Source organism: Lactuca virosa, chromosome 2 (genome assembly GCF_052849685.1).
Source record: "Lactuca virosa cultivar CGN04683 chromosome 2, Lactuca_virosa_CGN04683_v6, whole genome shotgun sequence".
NCBI classification, from domain to species: Eukaryota; Viridiplantae; Streptophyta; class Magnoliopsida; order Asterales; family Asteraceae; genus Lactuca; species Lactuca virosa.
The window spans coordinates 206,770,753-206,789,677 of NC_136427.1; the positions used below are offsets into that span (position 1 = coordinate 206,770,753).

The following is an 18,925-nucleotide window of genomic DNA, read 5'->3' on the forward strand; positions in this document are numbered from 1 at the left end:
AAATTTAAGTTTCTCCCTTTGCCACGCACATTCACATTCACATTCTTCGCTTGTGTTATATTTACATATACAATTGGAAATTTAGAAATTTAAAACTTTAATATATCTAATACTTAAAAATTTCATATAACTTACAAGATTGGCAACCCGATGGTACACCACGTGCAATCCCGTTCGGAGGTCTATCCCCACCGTCTCCTCCGTGTCCCCTCGCGACTTCTGCCATCTGTTTAACAAATATTATAAACATTCAGAATATATAATAAAGCTACAAATAAGCAACATTTCAAAATTTAACAAATATTATAAGCAATCAGGATATATAATAACAATAACATACCGTCAATCAGATTCATCACTAGAACAATATACATGTACAACATCATCATCACTGTCATAGTTTTCATTATTTATTTCTTCATCTGAAGAGTATGTATCATCATCGTCATTTTCATCGTTAATGAAATCGTCATCGTTTATATTAGGAGCAACATTCCTCCTAGCAACCACACTTGATTCACCAACTTCACCTAAAGTCGTCTGCGTAGGTAAGGTGCCTAAGTTGACAACCAAGGTAAAATCAGTTGATTGAGTGTTGTTCACGACATCTATCTCATTCACAACACCGATACTTGGATGATTCCAAAGTTTTCGATGATGAACCTCTTCCACAACTCTCCAGTTATTGTTTTGAGTGGGATCTTGGAGATAAAATACTTGTTTAGCTTGTGTGGCTAAGATGTATTGTTGATCATCATACCACGTTTTACCGACATACCATTCATGACTGGTATCGATAAGAATCATATTATTTATCGTCTTTAAACATCCATTACGTAATGAGGCATTGAACCATTTAACACGAAAGAGTACAACTGATTTATCATATAAATAATGCAACTCTATGATCTCCTCTAATTGACCATAGAATGGTGTACCGTCTTCTCCGAATGTAACAACACCACTATTTTGAGTAGTGCGTCGGAGATCACGACTATTCACGACAAATCGGACACCATTTACTAAGCACGCAGTGTAAGAATATGCACGCAACGGACCATATGCCAACGCCTTTAATTCGTTAGTACAGTCCGAAGGCACATCTTTTTGGAGACAATAAATCTGTAAGGAAATATAAGATTGTATGTTTAAGTAATAAATTAGTTTTACATTATAAATATATAACATACTTACCTTTTCTTTGAACCATGAAGGAAATTCCTTTTTGAAATCACTTTCAGGCAATTCTGATTTGAATTCACTGAATATGGGACAAAATAATTAGAATAGTTAAAACACTATCGAAAAGGTAGTTAATAGATCAGAAACTTACGATTTGTAGCTTTTCATCTCATCCTTATCGCAATTGTTTAGTACAAACCAATGCAATGATTTTTTGGCCTCTTTACAAAGTTCAGCGATTTTCTTAGCCGACATTGTTCGACATTGTGATGAGAACACAAAAAATTGCCTTTTTGGAAGGTCGGGATCATCATTTCTATCAGCACGGTTGAATTAAGTTTGCATACCCTCAAGATACATAGGGCAGAATGTCAAAGCTTCGTCTGCAACATAACCCTCTGCTATTGAACCTTATGGTTTGGCTTTGTTTCTGACATAATTTTTAAGTTTTTTCATATATCTTTCAAAAGGATACATCCATCTCATGTGTACAGGCCCTCCAAGAATGGCTTCATCAGGTAAATGAAGAATAAGATGAATCATTATATCGAAAAATGTTGGAGGATATATCAACTCAAGATTGCATAAGATCTTCACCACTTCTGTTCTGGCATTTCTCATGTCGTTAACATCCAATGACCATGCATAAATTTTTTTAAAGAATGTACACATGTCAATGATTGTTCTTGAAACATTTGGTGGGAGACATGCTCGAACCCCTATAGGTAGCAATCGTTGCATGAGGACGTGATGATCGTGAGACTTCAGCCCAACCAAATTTGATTCAGTATCATTAACCTTCTTCTTAAAGTTCGATCCAAAACCATCAGGTAGTCTCACTCCTTTAATGAATTGACAGAAACGTTGTCGATCAATTGGTTTGAAAGAGTAAGAAGCATGTGGGAGTATTTCTTTCTTCTTGTTTTCTTCCTTGTTGTGTTTCTTCATCTTCTTGACTTTCTCTTTTGGCCATTGATCTGGTCTAATGCCCATATTTTTCAAGTCAATTCTTGCTTCTTTTTTGTCTTTGCTTTTATCGTTCATCAGTGCAGTATTCAACACACTCTCATTCACATTCTTTGAAACATTCATAACATCGAAATTGTGTTTTAGGTCGAGGGAAGACCAATACTCAAGCTCAAAGAAGATACTTCGTTTCGTCCAATTTAACTCTCTCTTTTTTCTTTCATCGTCGTGCTTTCTTTTTTTGCCCCCATAATCAGGATGTTTCCCTGGAATTCGATCAGAGAGAAAATTTACTTGCTTTAATATAGTTGCATTACTGAATCGTCTACGACGCGGTCTTGTCTCAGGTTAACCATCAAACAATAGACTCTCCCTCCAACTATGGTTTATATTCAAGAATCGTCTGTGACCAACATAAGACATCTTGTTGGTCACATAAATGGAAGATGTGTCTTCGTTACAAGTAGGGCATGCTAAATAACCTTGACCACTCCATCCAGACAGACTGCTACGTGTTGGGAAATCATTGATAGTCCATAACAACATCGCACGCATATTGAATACAATGTTGGTTGATGCATCTCTCATTTGGACTCCTTCAACCCACAACATTTTCAACTCATCCACCAAAGGCCTCAACTAAACATTAATGTCCTTTGCGGGTGATCTAAAGAAGACGCTTTCATACATATCCATGGTGGTGTATTGTAGGTAGTCAATATAACCGGCCAAATACTATAATTGTTATTAAAGTTGCCGAATGGATTAAAGCCATCAGCAGCTAAACCTAGATGAACATTTCTAGGTTCTTTGGCAAACTCTGGATATCTCTTATCAAATTCTTGCCATGACTTCCCATCTACCGGATGATACATCATACCATCCGTTGATCTTCTAGTATTATGGCAAATCATATCTTTAGCTGTGAATCTGGAACTATACATCCGTCGAAGTCTTGGAGTCAAAGGAAAGTACCGCAACATTTTTGTGGTACTCGCTTCCCCTTTGTGGTTGTATCCACCCATCTACTCTCGTTACAAATCGGGCAATTCTGCATGGAATCATTCTCCTTCCAAAACAAAGCAAAATCATATTTGCAAGCATGGATGGACTATATCCTAACCCTATCTGTCTCAACTTTTTCTTAGCTTCATAGTGTGAAGTTGGAATCTTGCTCTCCGGGAAAGCAACTCTTAGCAACTCTACAAGTTGGTCAAATGAACTATTTGTCCATTTATTGGTCACTTTAATATGCAACAACTTTGCCAAAAAGTTTAAAGAAGACATCTCACAATCAGGGTATAACTTGGTATTGAGCTCCTCAAACAAAGCATCAAATTCTGGGTCCATGCCTCGTCCTTCATCATCTGTATTTTCTTCATTTGTATTTTGTTCCGCCATAACATCATCAATTACATCAAACATCTCATTAGTTGTTGGAATGTTTATTGGAGTCGAATTGTAGCCCAAATCTGAAACATAATGCTTCTTACCGTGATAAATCCATATAGTATACGATTTTAGAAACCCACAGTCATGTATATGGGCATAAACCGTACTCAACAACTGTCGATACATATTCACACACTTTACGCACAGACAACGCACTTTGTCTTTAGAGTCAACATGTTTCCTAGCAATCTCCATAAAGTTTTTAAGACCTTCCAAGAATTTTGGGGACGTTCGGTTTTCACGAATCCAACTCTTATCGATCGTCATTACTGTTTCATTATAAAAAATTAGATTGTTCTTTTATTTTTATATTTTGTTTACTCTCAGTAAACGTAATTTTATTAGTTTAATATATTTTTATATTTTGTTTTATGTTGCTATTAGTAACGTTTGTTCTTAATGAAAAACATTTTAACTTAAAAATTAGATTGTATACATAGTTAAATTGTATGACTTTTTGTTTGAGAAAAAAGCGGACGAAATATTATTTTGTTTTTTTTTTCAATTACAGCATTGTACTTTTAATATATATACATTTTATTTTTTATCAATTACAGAAAAAAACTCTTATCGATCGTCATTAGATTGTATTTATAGTATATATACATTTTATTTTTTTTCAATTACAGCATTGTACTTTTATTCACTTAAGCTAATAAACTAAACAAATAACACAACCATACATATTTTACATTTTATACATAAAATTTCATACCAACCTAAACAAAGATCACAATCATACATATTCCACCATCATACAGTTTCAATTTCATATGAACCTAAACAAATTTGACTTTCATATAATATTTTAACCACAATTTCATATGTACCTAAACAAATTTAATTTTCATACAATTTCAATTTCGTATAAACCAAAACAAACAAACAATATACATATACCAAACAAAAAACAACAATCACACATATACCAAACAAACAACACAATCACACATATACCAACCAAACAACACAATTCTATAATCAAAAGAGGATCAATTTCAATTTCAATTTCATGAAAACTTATGCATATATATAATTTCAATTTCAATAAAAATCAAAAAAAAAAAAAAAAAACTAACCTGTGGTTGTTTTTCTTCCTGTTCTTCTTGCTGTGATGGGGACTCCCCTTGTGAAGATCGATGGTGAGTGGCTGGTGGTCACGGGACATAAAAGAAAATCAGAAAAAAAAACCAATTTCACGAGTTGGTGGTTGTTCCTCCGATCGTTCAAAATCGATGTTGGGTTCGAGCAATAAAATACAAAGGGTGGTGAAGGAGATAACCGGGAACAATGGGCGCCGGTGAACAACTCTCGGTGGGAAGCTTTTGGCGGCGGAACGGACGGTGGTTCTTCACCACCGGTGAAAACCTCTAAACACCAAAAAAACCCAAATTGGGGGTAAAAATCATTACCACACATCAATATTCAACGAAATAGGAGTAGAAAAGGTTTACCTGGGGCTAATCGCCAACTAAGATGGTTGGAATCGGATTTTCGTCGGAGGGATAAAAGACTTGTGTCGCTGTTCAAATGAACGAAGGCTACGCCATTCTTTAGAGTAAACCCCTATGCCAACGACTTGGACGACAAGTCGTCGGTATAGGGGTAAATAAACGATGCCGTTTCAATATTTTGCTGAAACAAAAAAAAATTAAAAATTAAAACCCTATTGCGACGACATGTCGTCTGGATAGCCCTGTGATGCAGATCGCCACGTGTCATGCCGACGACATGTCATCGGTATAGCATACGCAAAACTATGTCGTTTTGTTTTTCTAACACATGGATTAAAAATAAATGGAAAATATAGTTTTTGATACCTATACCGACGACTTGTCGTCGGTATTGAATTTAAGAATACCGCCAGTATTTTCACCGTTCCCGCCAGACGTTTGCCGACGACATGTCGTCGGCATAGGGTCCTGGTCAAAGTAATTTGGTCAAAGTTCGCAAAAGGTATGGCGACGACGTCGTCGGCATAAGGGTACCTTTAGCGACAACAATTGTCGTCGGGATAAGTGTCGTCTGCATAGGTCCGTTTCCTTGTAGTGGTGGCTCGGACAACATGACCAAGCATAGGGGCGGTAAGAGTTGAACGGACCCACAGTAGAACAAGTCGGTCCTTGCGTTTCCATGCTACAAACTCTGGATTCGGATTACAAATAGTAGAGCCTTCTTTGGGCGGTAATGTCGACGGAGGGGCATTGCCGGAGACCAAGAAGGAATCAAGTTCATAAGCTTCAAGGGCTGAATGAACAGTGCCACGCCAAAGAGAGTAATTTGTACGATCAAGACGGACAGCGAGTGACGGAAATTGAAGGTTTTCCGAGGCACCGCCGGAAGCTGAAAAGAGAATAGCGGAAGTCATAGTGGAGTTATTGTTTTCAGGTGCCATAATGTAGAATCGATGGGCTTTGATACCATATAAACACCTAAGTTATGAGTGAAAAAGGTTGATTTGCTTATTATGAATCTGTGATCTTTATACAGAGGATTTACAACAACTTTGCTAACTATCAGTATGAGATAATTACAACAATATCTCCTGTGATAAAGGAAGAGAATACGTACAAAGAAAAGGTCAAGAATATAATAACTCAATAAACTACAATGTTTTTGAAGCAAAAAGGTATAGAACCATGGCTTAAACAGATAATTGTGGAGAAAAATCAAGTAATGAATAGTACCAATGCCATTTTCATCAAGTGTTTAAACTACAATGCTTAAACACATGTTTGTCGGTAATTTAATATGAAAATTGTATTGTAACAAATAGATGATAACCGGTTTTTAGCAAAACCGGTTACATGAATCCAGATTTACTCCTGAAGAAGTTGATAGTCTATTTCATAATTGTAATAATCAACTAACCACATATGCAAGTAACACCACGATACTGAGAACTCTGAGCCCTAGGTCTTCTCCTACTCTTTCTCACCTGCTGCGAATGTTGATGCCCTAACTCTTTTTTGTCTACCACACTTCCATAACAGCATCCAACCACTGATGCTGCTGCAGGCCATGGTCTGTATCATTCTCCAGAAAGGACTGCATATATTGTCGTTGAGGGAAGTGTAGGTAGTCTGGCGTGCAATTGATGCCATTTGAGAGGCTAAGAAAAGATAGAGAAGGGAAAGATGTTATAAGAAGGAGAATGGGAACGGGTTGGGCAAGCAGACGGTTGGAGATTAAAATGTGATAAATTGTGTACAAGTTTTAATTTGACTTTTTGAGGCTAATGGAATTATGGCAAAGTAGTAATAAATAAAATATGGGGCATTGGAGTTATCAAAAGCCGCTGTAGCACATCTAAAACATAGCATCTGCCACTTTGGGGGCATAACTCACTCCTCTAACCCAGGGGTCCAGGTTCAAACTGGAAGCCGCATTATACATTTTTTCTAACAAATCTGGTTTTTCTCTTAGTTTTTTGTACTTCTTATATATAATTTTCTTACTTGATTTGTGAATAATAAATAATAATATTAAATATTTTTAGATAATTAAATTGTCAAATTCTATTTTAAGAATATATTATCTTAGAAATAATTTTTTAAACAAAACAATTGAGAATGGTGTATATACCGTGAGAAAACTATAAATATTCAACATATCCAAACTTAAATTTTCTTATAGAAAAGTTAATACCTTTAAATTTATTTTGGAAAATGAATTTTTCTAACAAGCGTTTCCTGGACAGCTTCCGTTAATCGACTAATCTCCCCGCGAATTAATAGAATATTAAATAAGTACTATTGAAATATTAGGAATAGAATGTAAGTTAAACATGACATTATCATATTATGTTTCCTTTTGATGACCACTTTAATTAAGAATTATTTAAATATCAGGACTAAAATGTAAACTTAAACATGACATTATAAAATATGATATAATTTTTTCCTTTTTTTGTTTAACCACCTGAGAGATGATATAAAAAACATGAACAAGAAAACTTAAAACAAAACAACTGTTTACTAGTTAAAATATGGAAACTAAGACAAATTAAAGCGTCTTAACGTGGTTTGCTTCTATGCTTTTATAGCGCCCTACTTTATTTTCTTTTTCACTACCTGACGTGTGTCCTCCCTCCTTAATATTTAAGGGGGGTGGGGGGGGGGGGGGGGGGGGAGAAATCCCCCTAAATTTTTAAGTACCTTCCCTTCCCCTACCTCGTCGCTCTCTCCTCTACATCTCCACATGTCGGACATAATTCTCTTTGCAAATTCTAAGTCGCCACCTCGCCTTCCTCTATATTTTTTGTAAAAATTGAATATCATGATACATAAAAATGTGTGTCGTCTTCCTTTATGACAAAGGCTTTAATGACACGCAATGTGTAGCGTGTTGTAAATACATGTCGTAAGCTTACGACACGTAAATGTTTGTCGTACTCCTTTATAACTGGGACTTTAATGACAAGCATTTGTGTGTCATCCATACCCCTTTATGACACGCAATACGTGTCATTAAAAGAGTTGTTTTCAAGTAGTGATATACTATCCTGCATAATTATAGATGCATCTAAGCAACCAGAAAATAGCATATTTTCCTACTTTTGTTTAAACATAAAAAATACCAACGTGCTTTAAATATCATATTTGCCTACTTTTGTTTAAACTCAAAAACTACCAACATGCTTTGCCTTATCTGCTTATCATATCATTCTTCTTTATTTGCTTGTTATAGCATCCTTCATAATTAATATAGATGCGTTAAAGCCACTAGAAGTTATTATTTTTTCTTATTTTTGTTAAACTAAAAAATAGTAGTGTACTTTGTGTTTTTCCTTATTATAGTATCCTACATGAATATAGGTGTATCAAATCCATTGGAAAATATCGTACTTTCCTATTTAAGTTAAGGCAAAAAATAGCAATATGCTTTTCTTTATTTGCTTCTTATAACATCCTACTTTAGTTGCTTTGTTATAACCTCCTACGTGACTATAAATGTATCAAAGCCAGCTGAGAAAGATCAAAAAAAATTTCTTTTGGTTGAATATATAAAATTGCAACAAACTTTGCTTTATTTGCTTATCATAGCATCCTACTTGTAGATAGCGAATTCACTCCATGTTGTATTGTGAATCCAGACGCTTAAACAAGGTATTAATTAATTTATTCATTATTTACCTTTAATTTTGGGTATATTTGTTGTTTATGTATTACATATTCTTTATATCTTACTGAACTAATGTAAACATGTGATTCTTTTAACTCAAGATATGACGGTTTACTTAATATGTGGAACACCAACACTAACATTAATCACACCAAGACCAATTATCTTTTTCTTCTTATAGTTTCATTGGTATCTTGCTTTGATCAATGTTTAAAAATGAGACCATTAAAACGAAAGGGATACAAAAGATGGAGATCGTAATCAACAACCCAATTTACTTTGAACTTAGGTTTTCCATGGAAAAAAAATAATAATGACTGGAATAGGATTTTGTCAAAGGTACGATCTTTCTCTTTCATTTTATTATAATAATAAATGGCGCATTCTGGAATTTCCATAGAACTTGTATCGTAGAAAGATTCATGTATCCAAAACAATCTTTCTGATTCTTGTAAAGACCCGTTATGTCCACCGAAAGGATGTAAATCTACAACTTTGAAGTGTGAAGATTTTACATTTGAAAAGTTGAATAAGGACTCCCGGAATAGAGGATGTGAACAACATATGCAGAATCTTGAGAGGACCTAATGTACTAGATGAAGTTTTTTTGTAAGAAAGAATGGTTTTGGTTAATGGCGCAAGACCGAGAGAAATAACAAAAAAGTGCAGTGATAATGGGGTGTAATTTTTAGTTAAGTTTATATAATTTTTAAAATTTTAGTTTAATGAAAAAGGTTGGGCATTATTAACCTTTTATTTGTATACAATTTTTTTAGTTAAAATTTTTAAAAATAATAAAGACTTTGTATATTTAAAAAAATAGTATTTGGTGAAAATTTGAAAGATAGGTATCTGCTTAAAAGAAAGGAAGTAAAATGTTAATAAGGAAAATTATTAGTTTGAGACGATCTGAAATATTAGGATGCAACGTCTTGGTTCAGTTTTATTTAATTGTCAAGATTTAATGATGCAATTCAATTAGAACTAAGAGACTATATGACTACAAGGAGAAAGAAATATGACAAAACACTCTATGTCGCTTACTCACTTCGGAACAATGCAGGACGTGATTCCATACCATCTATGTTTCATATTGCATTATTGGGTAACATAGAATTACATGATTCCAAACCAAGTGTTGTTCATTTTAATAAAGGGGACTTGGTTATGGTGAAGTTGCAACCATATCACCTGAAAACTATGCCCAACAAGCAAGAAAAAAAGGTATATCGGACCTTTTCCGATTCTTAAAAAAATAGTCTGGTTGCATACAGGTTGAATTACCGATTGATGCTCAAATTCATGATGTTTTTCATGTTACATTGCTAAAACAATTCATGCGAAGTCATTGGAAGTTCCTTTTCCATTACCAACACATTTTATTGATTCTAGTCCAGTTACATATACGGGATAAAATAGAGGTAAATCAAGAGGGACAAAATAAACATCGATTTATTATAGCATGGAAAGGAACACATCACTGTTCTTTTCTACTACTTGGGAGGATGTAGGATGCTTCCTAAAAACTTATTATGATTTCAACATTTAGGACATGGTTGGGGTGGAAGAGGAATATTGATACAAGTTAACAAAATGACACATGAGACACAGAAAATTTAGTTGGAATAGAGAATTTGTTGGCTCAAAATAGAACAAGAAAAGTAACCAATTTACCAACTTGATATCGAGTTGACTTTTAGATATAAATACTAAAGAAAAGGGGGGGGGGAGTACTTTGCATGCAAATTAATGTGATTCATTTATATTCTTCTCTCTCTCTCTCTCACACAATGTTTCTTTCTCTTTCTCATCTCTTTTATTTTCTAAATTGGCAAACGATTTTTATCATACATGGTATATCATGCCTCCAACTTTTATGAATGAAGAAAAAGTTTAATTAGTGATATACATCATCAGGAATCTGAAGAAGTAATGACGAAGGTAGGTTAATTTGAAATCTAAATTCATGCTTTAATTTTCGATGTTGATTCACCTGTCTGTCAATAAAGTAGGGTTGTGTAGCTCGCTCATTGAACACCGTACCAAAGTCTGAATTAAGCTCCGTTGACCACGTTGTCCATTTATTATGATGTCAATGACAATGATGCAAAATATCATATTGAACCGAATAACATCACATCTTAATTTAAATCGAATTAATAGCGAAAAGGATACAAGTATTGTGACCCCAACTCCAAACACAAACATGATCTGAAACAATACTATGCTTGATAAATTTCATCTTGTGTTAAATTTGCGCTAAAATAATTAATTTCCTTTGAATTCATAATATTTCTAAACTTAAAATAGAGATAATTCGATTTTGAACTGCGTAAATTCGATGTTTTTGAGTGCGGAAAAGAAGAGTTGAAGAACGTGGAATTTATTGGACGATGTCCTTTTAAAAACTCAATTTTGGTCGAATAATCTAATAAGCCTTTTTAAAGAAAAACATAAGGTATCTTGAATAACAAATCCCAAACACACCATCGACATACTTATGTGGGTTATTTTGTTATTTATAGAATTACTATTGACTTAATACGATTGGCAATGAGAGTTGCCGACTCCTTCTCATTGGTTAAAAGTGAAAGATGTAATAAAAGAAGATAGGCATCAATTTATTTTCCAAAATAAAACACGTATTAATAGGGTTATGTTGTTCATTGGAATTGGAACTAAATAATAAACTAAAAATTCTTCTAATATTAGATTATAATGAAGTTTTTAGAATAAGGACCTGATCCAAATATGGAATTTAGGACCCATGGGATTCGCAGTTAAACTTTCGACATAACTATATGTCCTTTGTGCAACATAATTTCGGTTTTGTATTCTGAGCAATTATGAACTCAGATCTACCCTTTTGACATCTATGATGAGCCAACTGATTTGGTCTCCCTTGACCCTACTATGATTTTTCCATGTAATATCGAACTAATTAGGTATATATCGATAACATGAGTTAGTCCAAGGAGTGTAGGTATATACTTCCGCCATTTATCCCGTCAACTGATTTTTCCTTCGAAATAATACATCTACACCTTCCAACAACACCTGGTAGATGATTATGATGATGAAATATTGTTTGTTGAATTAGCGCTAATGATGCTGCAACAAAGAGATGACAAGCTGATGTGTATGGGTGTTGAATCTGTCAAGCCCAAATTTGATTCTCTATAGATGTTCCCTGATATAAAAAGAATTTAAAATGGACATGAATTACGAGTAAAATGGTAATTTGGGCACACTGTAACAAACTATATAAACACCTAAGTTATGAGTGAAAAAGGTTGATTTGCTTATTATGAATCTGTGATCTTTATACAGAGGATATACACCAACTTTGCTAACTATCAGTATGAGATAAGTACAACAATATCTCCTGTGATAAAGGAAAAGTATATGTACTAAGAAAAGGTCAAGAATATAATAACTCAATACGAACTGGTAGGAAGCCGATACAAGGCATTTTCTGTTGGATTAATGTCTAAGTCCATAACTATATTTGGTATGTACTTGACCCGACCCGGCATGGTCCATTTGGGTTGCACTTCACCGGCACAATTTATATGGATAGTCTTTTGAGAATAGTATATTTATGATTTATATTAATATATTATAAGTTCTAATATATTAATATGGAGTCATATTATTTAATTAGTATTGATCAAAAATTAATTTAGAATTAATTAAGTGATCAAAAAGAACTAATTAAATATGGACTCTTATATATATGGAATGGGCCAAGTTCATTTAGGTTGGGCTAAGCTTTCATGGATGGTCCATGGAGCTTTTAACCCATGGATCCTATGTAAATGAAAGGTCATGGGTATTAGGGTTTACATGGATGTAACCCTAATCCTGCATAATATATAAAGAGGTCCTTGGCTCACAAAATAGACACAAGTGTGTGAAAATAAGAGTGTGCCGATTTTAGTGTGCATACATATTCTCTCAAGTTCTTCCAAGGTGTTTTGGTGATTTGTGATTCCATTTGAGGCTTCCACACTATTGGGGCTAAGCTCTTAAAGCTTGAAGACGTCAAGCTACATCAAAAGGTATGTCATCTAACTAGTTATTTGTAGTATAGGTGCTTCATAATATGTTAGTTAGGATGAAACCTTGGAATAGTTAATATTTGCATGTATAATAGAGAAAACAGAGATCCAAGGTTTATAGGGTTGCATGTACACCATAAGAGTGTTAGAATGCTCAAAACCCAACAGTGGTATCAGAGCCGGATTGTTTTCTGTTATATTGATGCAAATGTTTTATTTTCAAGTTAAAAAAAAAGGAAAAAAAACATGACGTTTGTCAAATTTTAAGATAATTACTTGTTTTGTGAAAAACAAATTATTTGTAAAATTTGAATCATTTGTTATATGAGTTGAATTAGGTCAAATTTAGTAAAAGATAAAATGATATGATTATTTTATTAGTTTTAAAAGTTTGATCTAAATGTTTTAAGGAGTTACATATTTTGTCATAAAATTTTGGAGTTCAAAAGTTTTTTTTTAAAGTTGTGATCTTAAGTGGTTTGAAACCTCCATAAGTTATGGATACGAAAGTTTTTTTTTTTTAAAAAAAATTGATTTAAAGTTTTTATGGAGTTACAAAATTTGGAGTTAATGTTTTAAAGAATTCTATAACTTGTTCTTAAGTTATGGAACATGAAAAGTTTCATCATAAAACAAGTATTTAACTCCATAAGTTATGGAATCCAAAGATTTTCAAGAGTTACAAAATTTGCCCTCAAGTTTTGGAATTTGGAAAAAGCTTTTTTATGAAAAAAAAGAATTGAATTCTAAAACTCTTGGGTTCATAACTTAAACAATTAATTAAATGGTTTTAATTTTGAGTTTAATAATTGGAATTATGATGTTTTGTTGAATAGTTCAAATTAACTTTTATGGACTTTATTAATAGTTAATTAAAGAGTTTAATTAAAAAAGTATTATTAAATCCATAAATATATGGTTTGAGTTTAATTAAATTAAAAGTCTAGTTTAATTAATAGATTAAACCATCAAGTATTTTAAATGTCTAAAATACACCCTTATACTATTATAATATTAAAAGTTTAATATATTATATGTATAAGAGCAAGTCGTCTTACCATTAGTAGGCCTCATTCACGAAGCCGGTCTATAAGGGGGTATAAGGTTACTGCCTATAAAATGGCAGTTTAATGGGTGTCCACTCTCACTCACCGTTTCCTTGACTGGTGGAGGGTCGTTAGCCGAACAGGTAGGACAAGGACTTTAATTCTCCCTTCATTAAAAGTATTAATGATAAATACTAAGTAACTAAACCTATTATTAATTCCCAATCTTAGTTACTTAGGAAAATGTGAATAAGGTGCTAATCCATGAAATTACACTTTGCACTTTGTTTAAACCGTTAGAGGAGCGTGTGTGGTTAACCGGCACACTAACCTGGATTTAACAAAGTAGGCAAAGGGTAACTTAATATTTATCATAGTATCGGTGGAGTGTTAGGTTTTGAGCATTCTAACACTCCTAAGTGTACATGCAACCCTAAATACCTTGGATCTATGTTTTCTCTATTATACATGCAAATATGAACTTTCCAAGGTATTCATCCTAACTAGCATAATAACATTGATTCAAATGAATATATCAAGTTAGAATTACATACCTCTTTGATGTAGATTGTCTTCATGAAGCTTGAGTGCCTAGTGCCCCAAGTGTGACACCTCAAATGGTTCACACAACACCAAATACACTTGGAATGACTTGAGAGAATTCCACACTTCATGAAAATCGGCTAGCCCTTTCTATTACTCTAGTGCCGATTTTGTCAACAATAAGATGCTTATATAGTTAGTGACAATTAGAGTAAACCCTAATTTTCATGGCTTTCCATTTCCTTGGATCCATGGGTTCAAATATACCATGGAGCATCCATGGAGCATCTTATGGGTTTTAGCCCAACTTGACAATCCATGAAGCATTAGCCCACTATACAAGTATGGATGATTTACACAATCAACCCATATATTTAATTAGTCTTCTTTTGATCACTTAATTAATCCTAGATTAATTCTTGATCAATACTAATTAAATAATCTTATTAATATAGTAGAACTTATAATATATTAACAAACCTTAAGTGTTATTTCTCTCATTATAGTCTATCCAAATGCATGATGCCATGCAACCCAAATGGACCATGTCGGGTCGGGTCAAGTCTTACCAATTATAGTTATGGACTTAGACATTAATCCAACAGTCTCCCACTTGGATAAGTCTAAAACTATTATTGCGTATGACTTCAAGAACCGACTGGCAATCGTAGCTCTCAAAAGCTTCTGTCGAACTCTGACCTTGTAGATGAACTCTGACCTTTGTCAATGACTTGTCCATTAGATAAGGGATCATATATTCCTCCATTCTAGATATCATATGGACTGAGACATGGATTATAATCATTCTCTCTGTCCATTTGTTGTTTCCCGATTTCCGATTTATGACGACTGACTAATTGAACAAATCAAATCAGTCATGGCCCGGCCGAGCACTTCCGTTTGTCATCATCAAATCATCGAGGGGCCCACAGATATCGCTTTTATCCCGAAGGTAAAAGGAATGGATAAACTTCGAATCATATGGCTTGTTCTACTACTTGTTGAATCATACACAAAGGCACGTTTTATAACATCGAGTTACCAATGCGTTTTCGTGCAATCAATGTATAACCAACTCATAGTAACAACTCATATCTCTAAGTTTAAATAATATAAGATATTATCGTATCATGATCACTTGTGATAAAATCCATGAAGTGATTCCAATGAGCGCGGGTTGAATCCAATACTCAGAACTTATGAGCACTCATGAGTGTTGTAGCCCTTTGTCCAACATCTTAGACCTCTACAAGCCAACCCATGACAGTCTTGATTCATATCTACTTCCAACATATGACCGAATGTGGATGGTTTGAATAACTTAGTCATTCCGGAAGGATAACTTAGTTTATTCTGGAAGTCAAAACATGCAAAATGAAACACAAGAATAATTGAATCTAATATGGTATCAAAACCTATGAACATAAATAAAACACCTTTAATTTATCACCATATGATTACACATTATTCATTGTATACTGTTTCAGCTATCAACTTTATTCTTGAATTTAAAACAATAGTTGTCCCATGCTCCAAGCAAGTACACTATGTTTTCTAAACACTAGTCATGCCATACACCAAGTATGCATACTATGTTTGTCTATGATCTTTACTTTGTGAAATAGATCAATTGAACATAACTCCAATGATCCTCTTTTCACAGTCCCAAATCCTTACTGCAAATGCAAGAATTCTAAATTCGTGCCATTTACTGAAATCTGTTAGATTCTAAACTTATATGCACTGATCCTCTTGTAATGATTATGTACAAAGTCAGAAAGACTTGACAACAACCATTACAGAGCATTCCAAAGGAGATCAGCTCCTTGGAAACATCCTTCTTGCATTAAGTTTCCTAATCTTACACAGATTGAATAATTTCTAACTTTGAAACATTTCCAGATTCCATTTTGACTATAACTTCTGAACAAGAGTTGCCTCCTTACAGATTATGTCAATATGGTCCTTCCAGAATTAACACTATACTTCCAATTGTCCTTGAGCAACCAATCTTTGGTAACCATAGATTGTCCTCGACAATTGTTTAATCCTTTTAGTCATATCCAGTTCTAAACCGTTTCCCTTCTTAATTCCTCAGGCATTTGGAAAATTTTAGAACGGATGAATATAGCACATGTAATCGATCCTATATCCGAAGCATATGGGACATGATTCATGATGTCTCACATAAAGACTAAACCAGTCTTTTGCTATAATATTTCCATTTCTATTTGCCAAGTTCTCAAAATTCAGATTATGAAAAGAGGATGCCGTAATCATAATCGAATTTTAGAATGCAAATAATGGACCCATATACAGAATTTCCTTATGTTGAGCCATTCCAACATGAAATTCATATATATATCCTTGACTAAATACGATTAAAACCTCAATCTAAGCTTTTAGATTTGAGATGAAGTATAATTTCCTCTCCCTTAATTATAGCAAAACAACTTTTTCCCAATTGAAACTTTTTGTTTTCTATAATTAACATTGCTAACTTGCAACCTTTATCATAATTATCATGCTCCCACTAACATGATAATTATTAGCATAACACTTATGCTCCCACTAGCTTTGACATGTACTCAGAAATCAGCTGGACTTCTAGAAATCAATACTTTATTGACTTTCTTACTAAAGTTCAGATTTCTGATACTAGATTTCTTTGATAAAACTTTATCAATATCATACACCTTATCTTAGATAGCTTACAGGTGTGTCTAAACAATTTTAAGAACTATGAAAAAGGGATGCCGTAATCATAGTCTCAATTTTTTTTAGAACTTTGCCACTTCTCACAAGTCTATGTTAGTGTGCCGGTTAACCACACACGCTCTACTAACGACTTTGAGAATGCAAATATCACAATTGCTATCTAGCTAAAATCTACTTAGTGAAAGTGTTTCCTCACCATCATTTTCATGAATCGGAGAGAAACCTTATGACACTTAGATTTAATGGTGTATGTGTTCTTATCCATGTGAATTGTCAAAACCATAGTCACAAGACAAGGATAATGACAAATCCAAACTCATATGGACTGAACTCAATCTTAATTTCTTGCCACCTGGCAGCTCAAGGGCCTGCCATTGCTTCCAAGTTGTTGTGCAACCAATTGAGAACTCTAAGAACTCATATGCAAAGCCAACTTTAATTGGAATGGGCACAGAATATGTCAACACGATAGGTTATGAACCTCAAGACGTGTGCTAGTGAAGAACTTCAAGTTTTATTCTTGATTAGTTCTTGAGACTTTCAAGACCTTTAAGACTCCCACTGTCCTCTTGACATATAAGACTCTCTTGTCAAATATTCAAGAGATAGTGTGGATTCTAATCAAGACAAACACTTCACACAATTGGCCTTAGTTGGTCTTTGTTTTATCCAAAACATCACAACTTACCAATTTCAAATGTACAAGAGTAGAAAACTTTTACTCTTACATTTGACAAGTGTTTAAACCTTCTTTAAGACATGTCACTCAAGTTACAGTCTTAGAGTATAACTCTAAGAATTGTTTTTGGAACGAAGTATGAATCATCTTCTTGATTTAACCACTTCAACAATTCATAGCTCCTCTTCTTAGCTATCAGAATGCACTTAGAGGATGAATTGTGATAAGGTCTCTAAATCATTAAGATGATCATATAATATGATTCTAAAGTACTCTCCCATCTTTTCAGATTTGAGAAACTTTTATCCTTCTGCCTAATTTGATTCTTCTTATTCGCTCTGCCATACATTGGAACCTTTTCCAATGTCTCAGAATTACACTTAAGCCTGTAAGTATAACCATATTTACTGATCTTTAGTAAATTATGACGAATAATCTTATCAATCTTTTGTGGTGGACTTGACCAGTGCACCAAAATATGTACTCGATCCCTTAGTCCTTCACTTGACTCACACATCCATGTGAACAAGTAGTTAGTCTTAATTTTTCCAATGCTTGAAAGTTCTCATTCATCATGCTATACAACTTGCATGATTCCAAGTTCCGGTCCAATTGAAACTTGGGTGATGAGAATCTTTTCTTATTTGGTAAATTTAGACATTACCACAAATGAAAGAATCAATTTCATATTTCCACTCTTGCTATTAATGGAATCTTATAAGCAACAAAAATTTTCACAGATGCCATTGTAAGGATATTTTAAAATAAATAAAATCAGAAATTTTCCTTTTATTTTAAAACTTTGCGGAAAAACTATCCTTACAATGCAAAAGCACATGAAAACTTTGTTGTTATCTATTCCTAAGCAATATATCATAACTCCTAAGAAGTAGCTCAAGAATCCGATCTTCAAACTATGCAATAGAAATCCATCTACGCGATCAGACTCAACATATTCTTTCTTTAAGTTTCTTCACTTTTCTTTGATTCTTAAAACATCAACATGTGACCCAGTCACATCATGTATCAAGAATCTCAGAATAGAAACTTAGCGGAGTTAGATAGTGGATTTTACCGGAAGTAGAGTCAAACTTATTGACTTTAACATCCTTAGGTAAAATTTGGCAGCTTCGCAACTAATGCCCCTTCCTTTG

The 18,925-nt window shown here is 33.7% G+C and overlaps 1 protein-coding gene across 1 annotated transcript; it reads right to left on the reverse strand.

Annotated features, from left to right (window-relative positions):
* Positions 1–1,593: 1,593 nt before the first annotated feature.
* Positions 1,594–3,867, reverse strand: LOC145158170 (uncharacterized). The gene is made up of 3 exons (XM_079077104.1): positions 3,143–3,867; positions 2,837–3,042; positions 1,594–2,414 (listed from the first exon to the last, which is right to left on the reverse strand). The coding sequence occupies exons 1-3, from the start codon at positions 3,865–3,867 to the stop codon at positions 1,594–1,596; spliced, it is 1,752 nt and encodes a 583-aa protein (XP_078933230.1).
* Positions 3,868–18,925: the final 15,058 nt, after the last annotated feature.

Excerpts from the sequence above, each read along its gene's own strand:
- LOC145158170 (XM_079077104.1), bottom strand. The coding sequence starts at position 3,867 with ATGACGATCGATAAGAGTTGGATTCGTGAAAACCGAACGTCCCCAAAA. Across the intron at positions 3,043-3,142 it reads CAACCACAAAGGGGAAGCGA|AAGATCAACGGATGGTATGA; the intron begins GTACCACAAAAA and ends CCATAATACTAG. Across the intron at positions 2,415-2,836 it reads CAATACACCACCATGGATAT|GGAAACATCCTGATTATGGG; the intron begins GTATGAAAGCGT and ends ATCGAATTCCAG.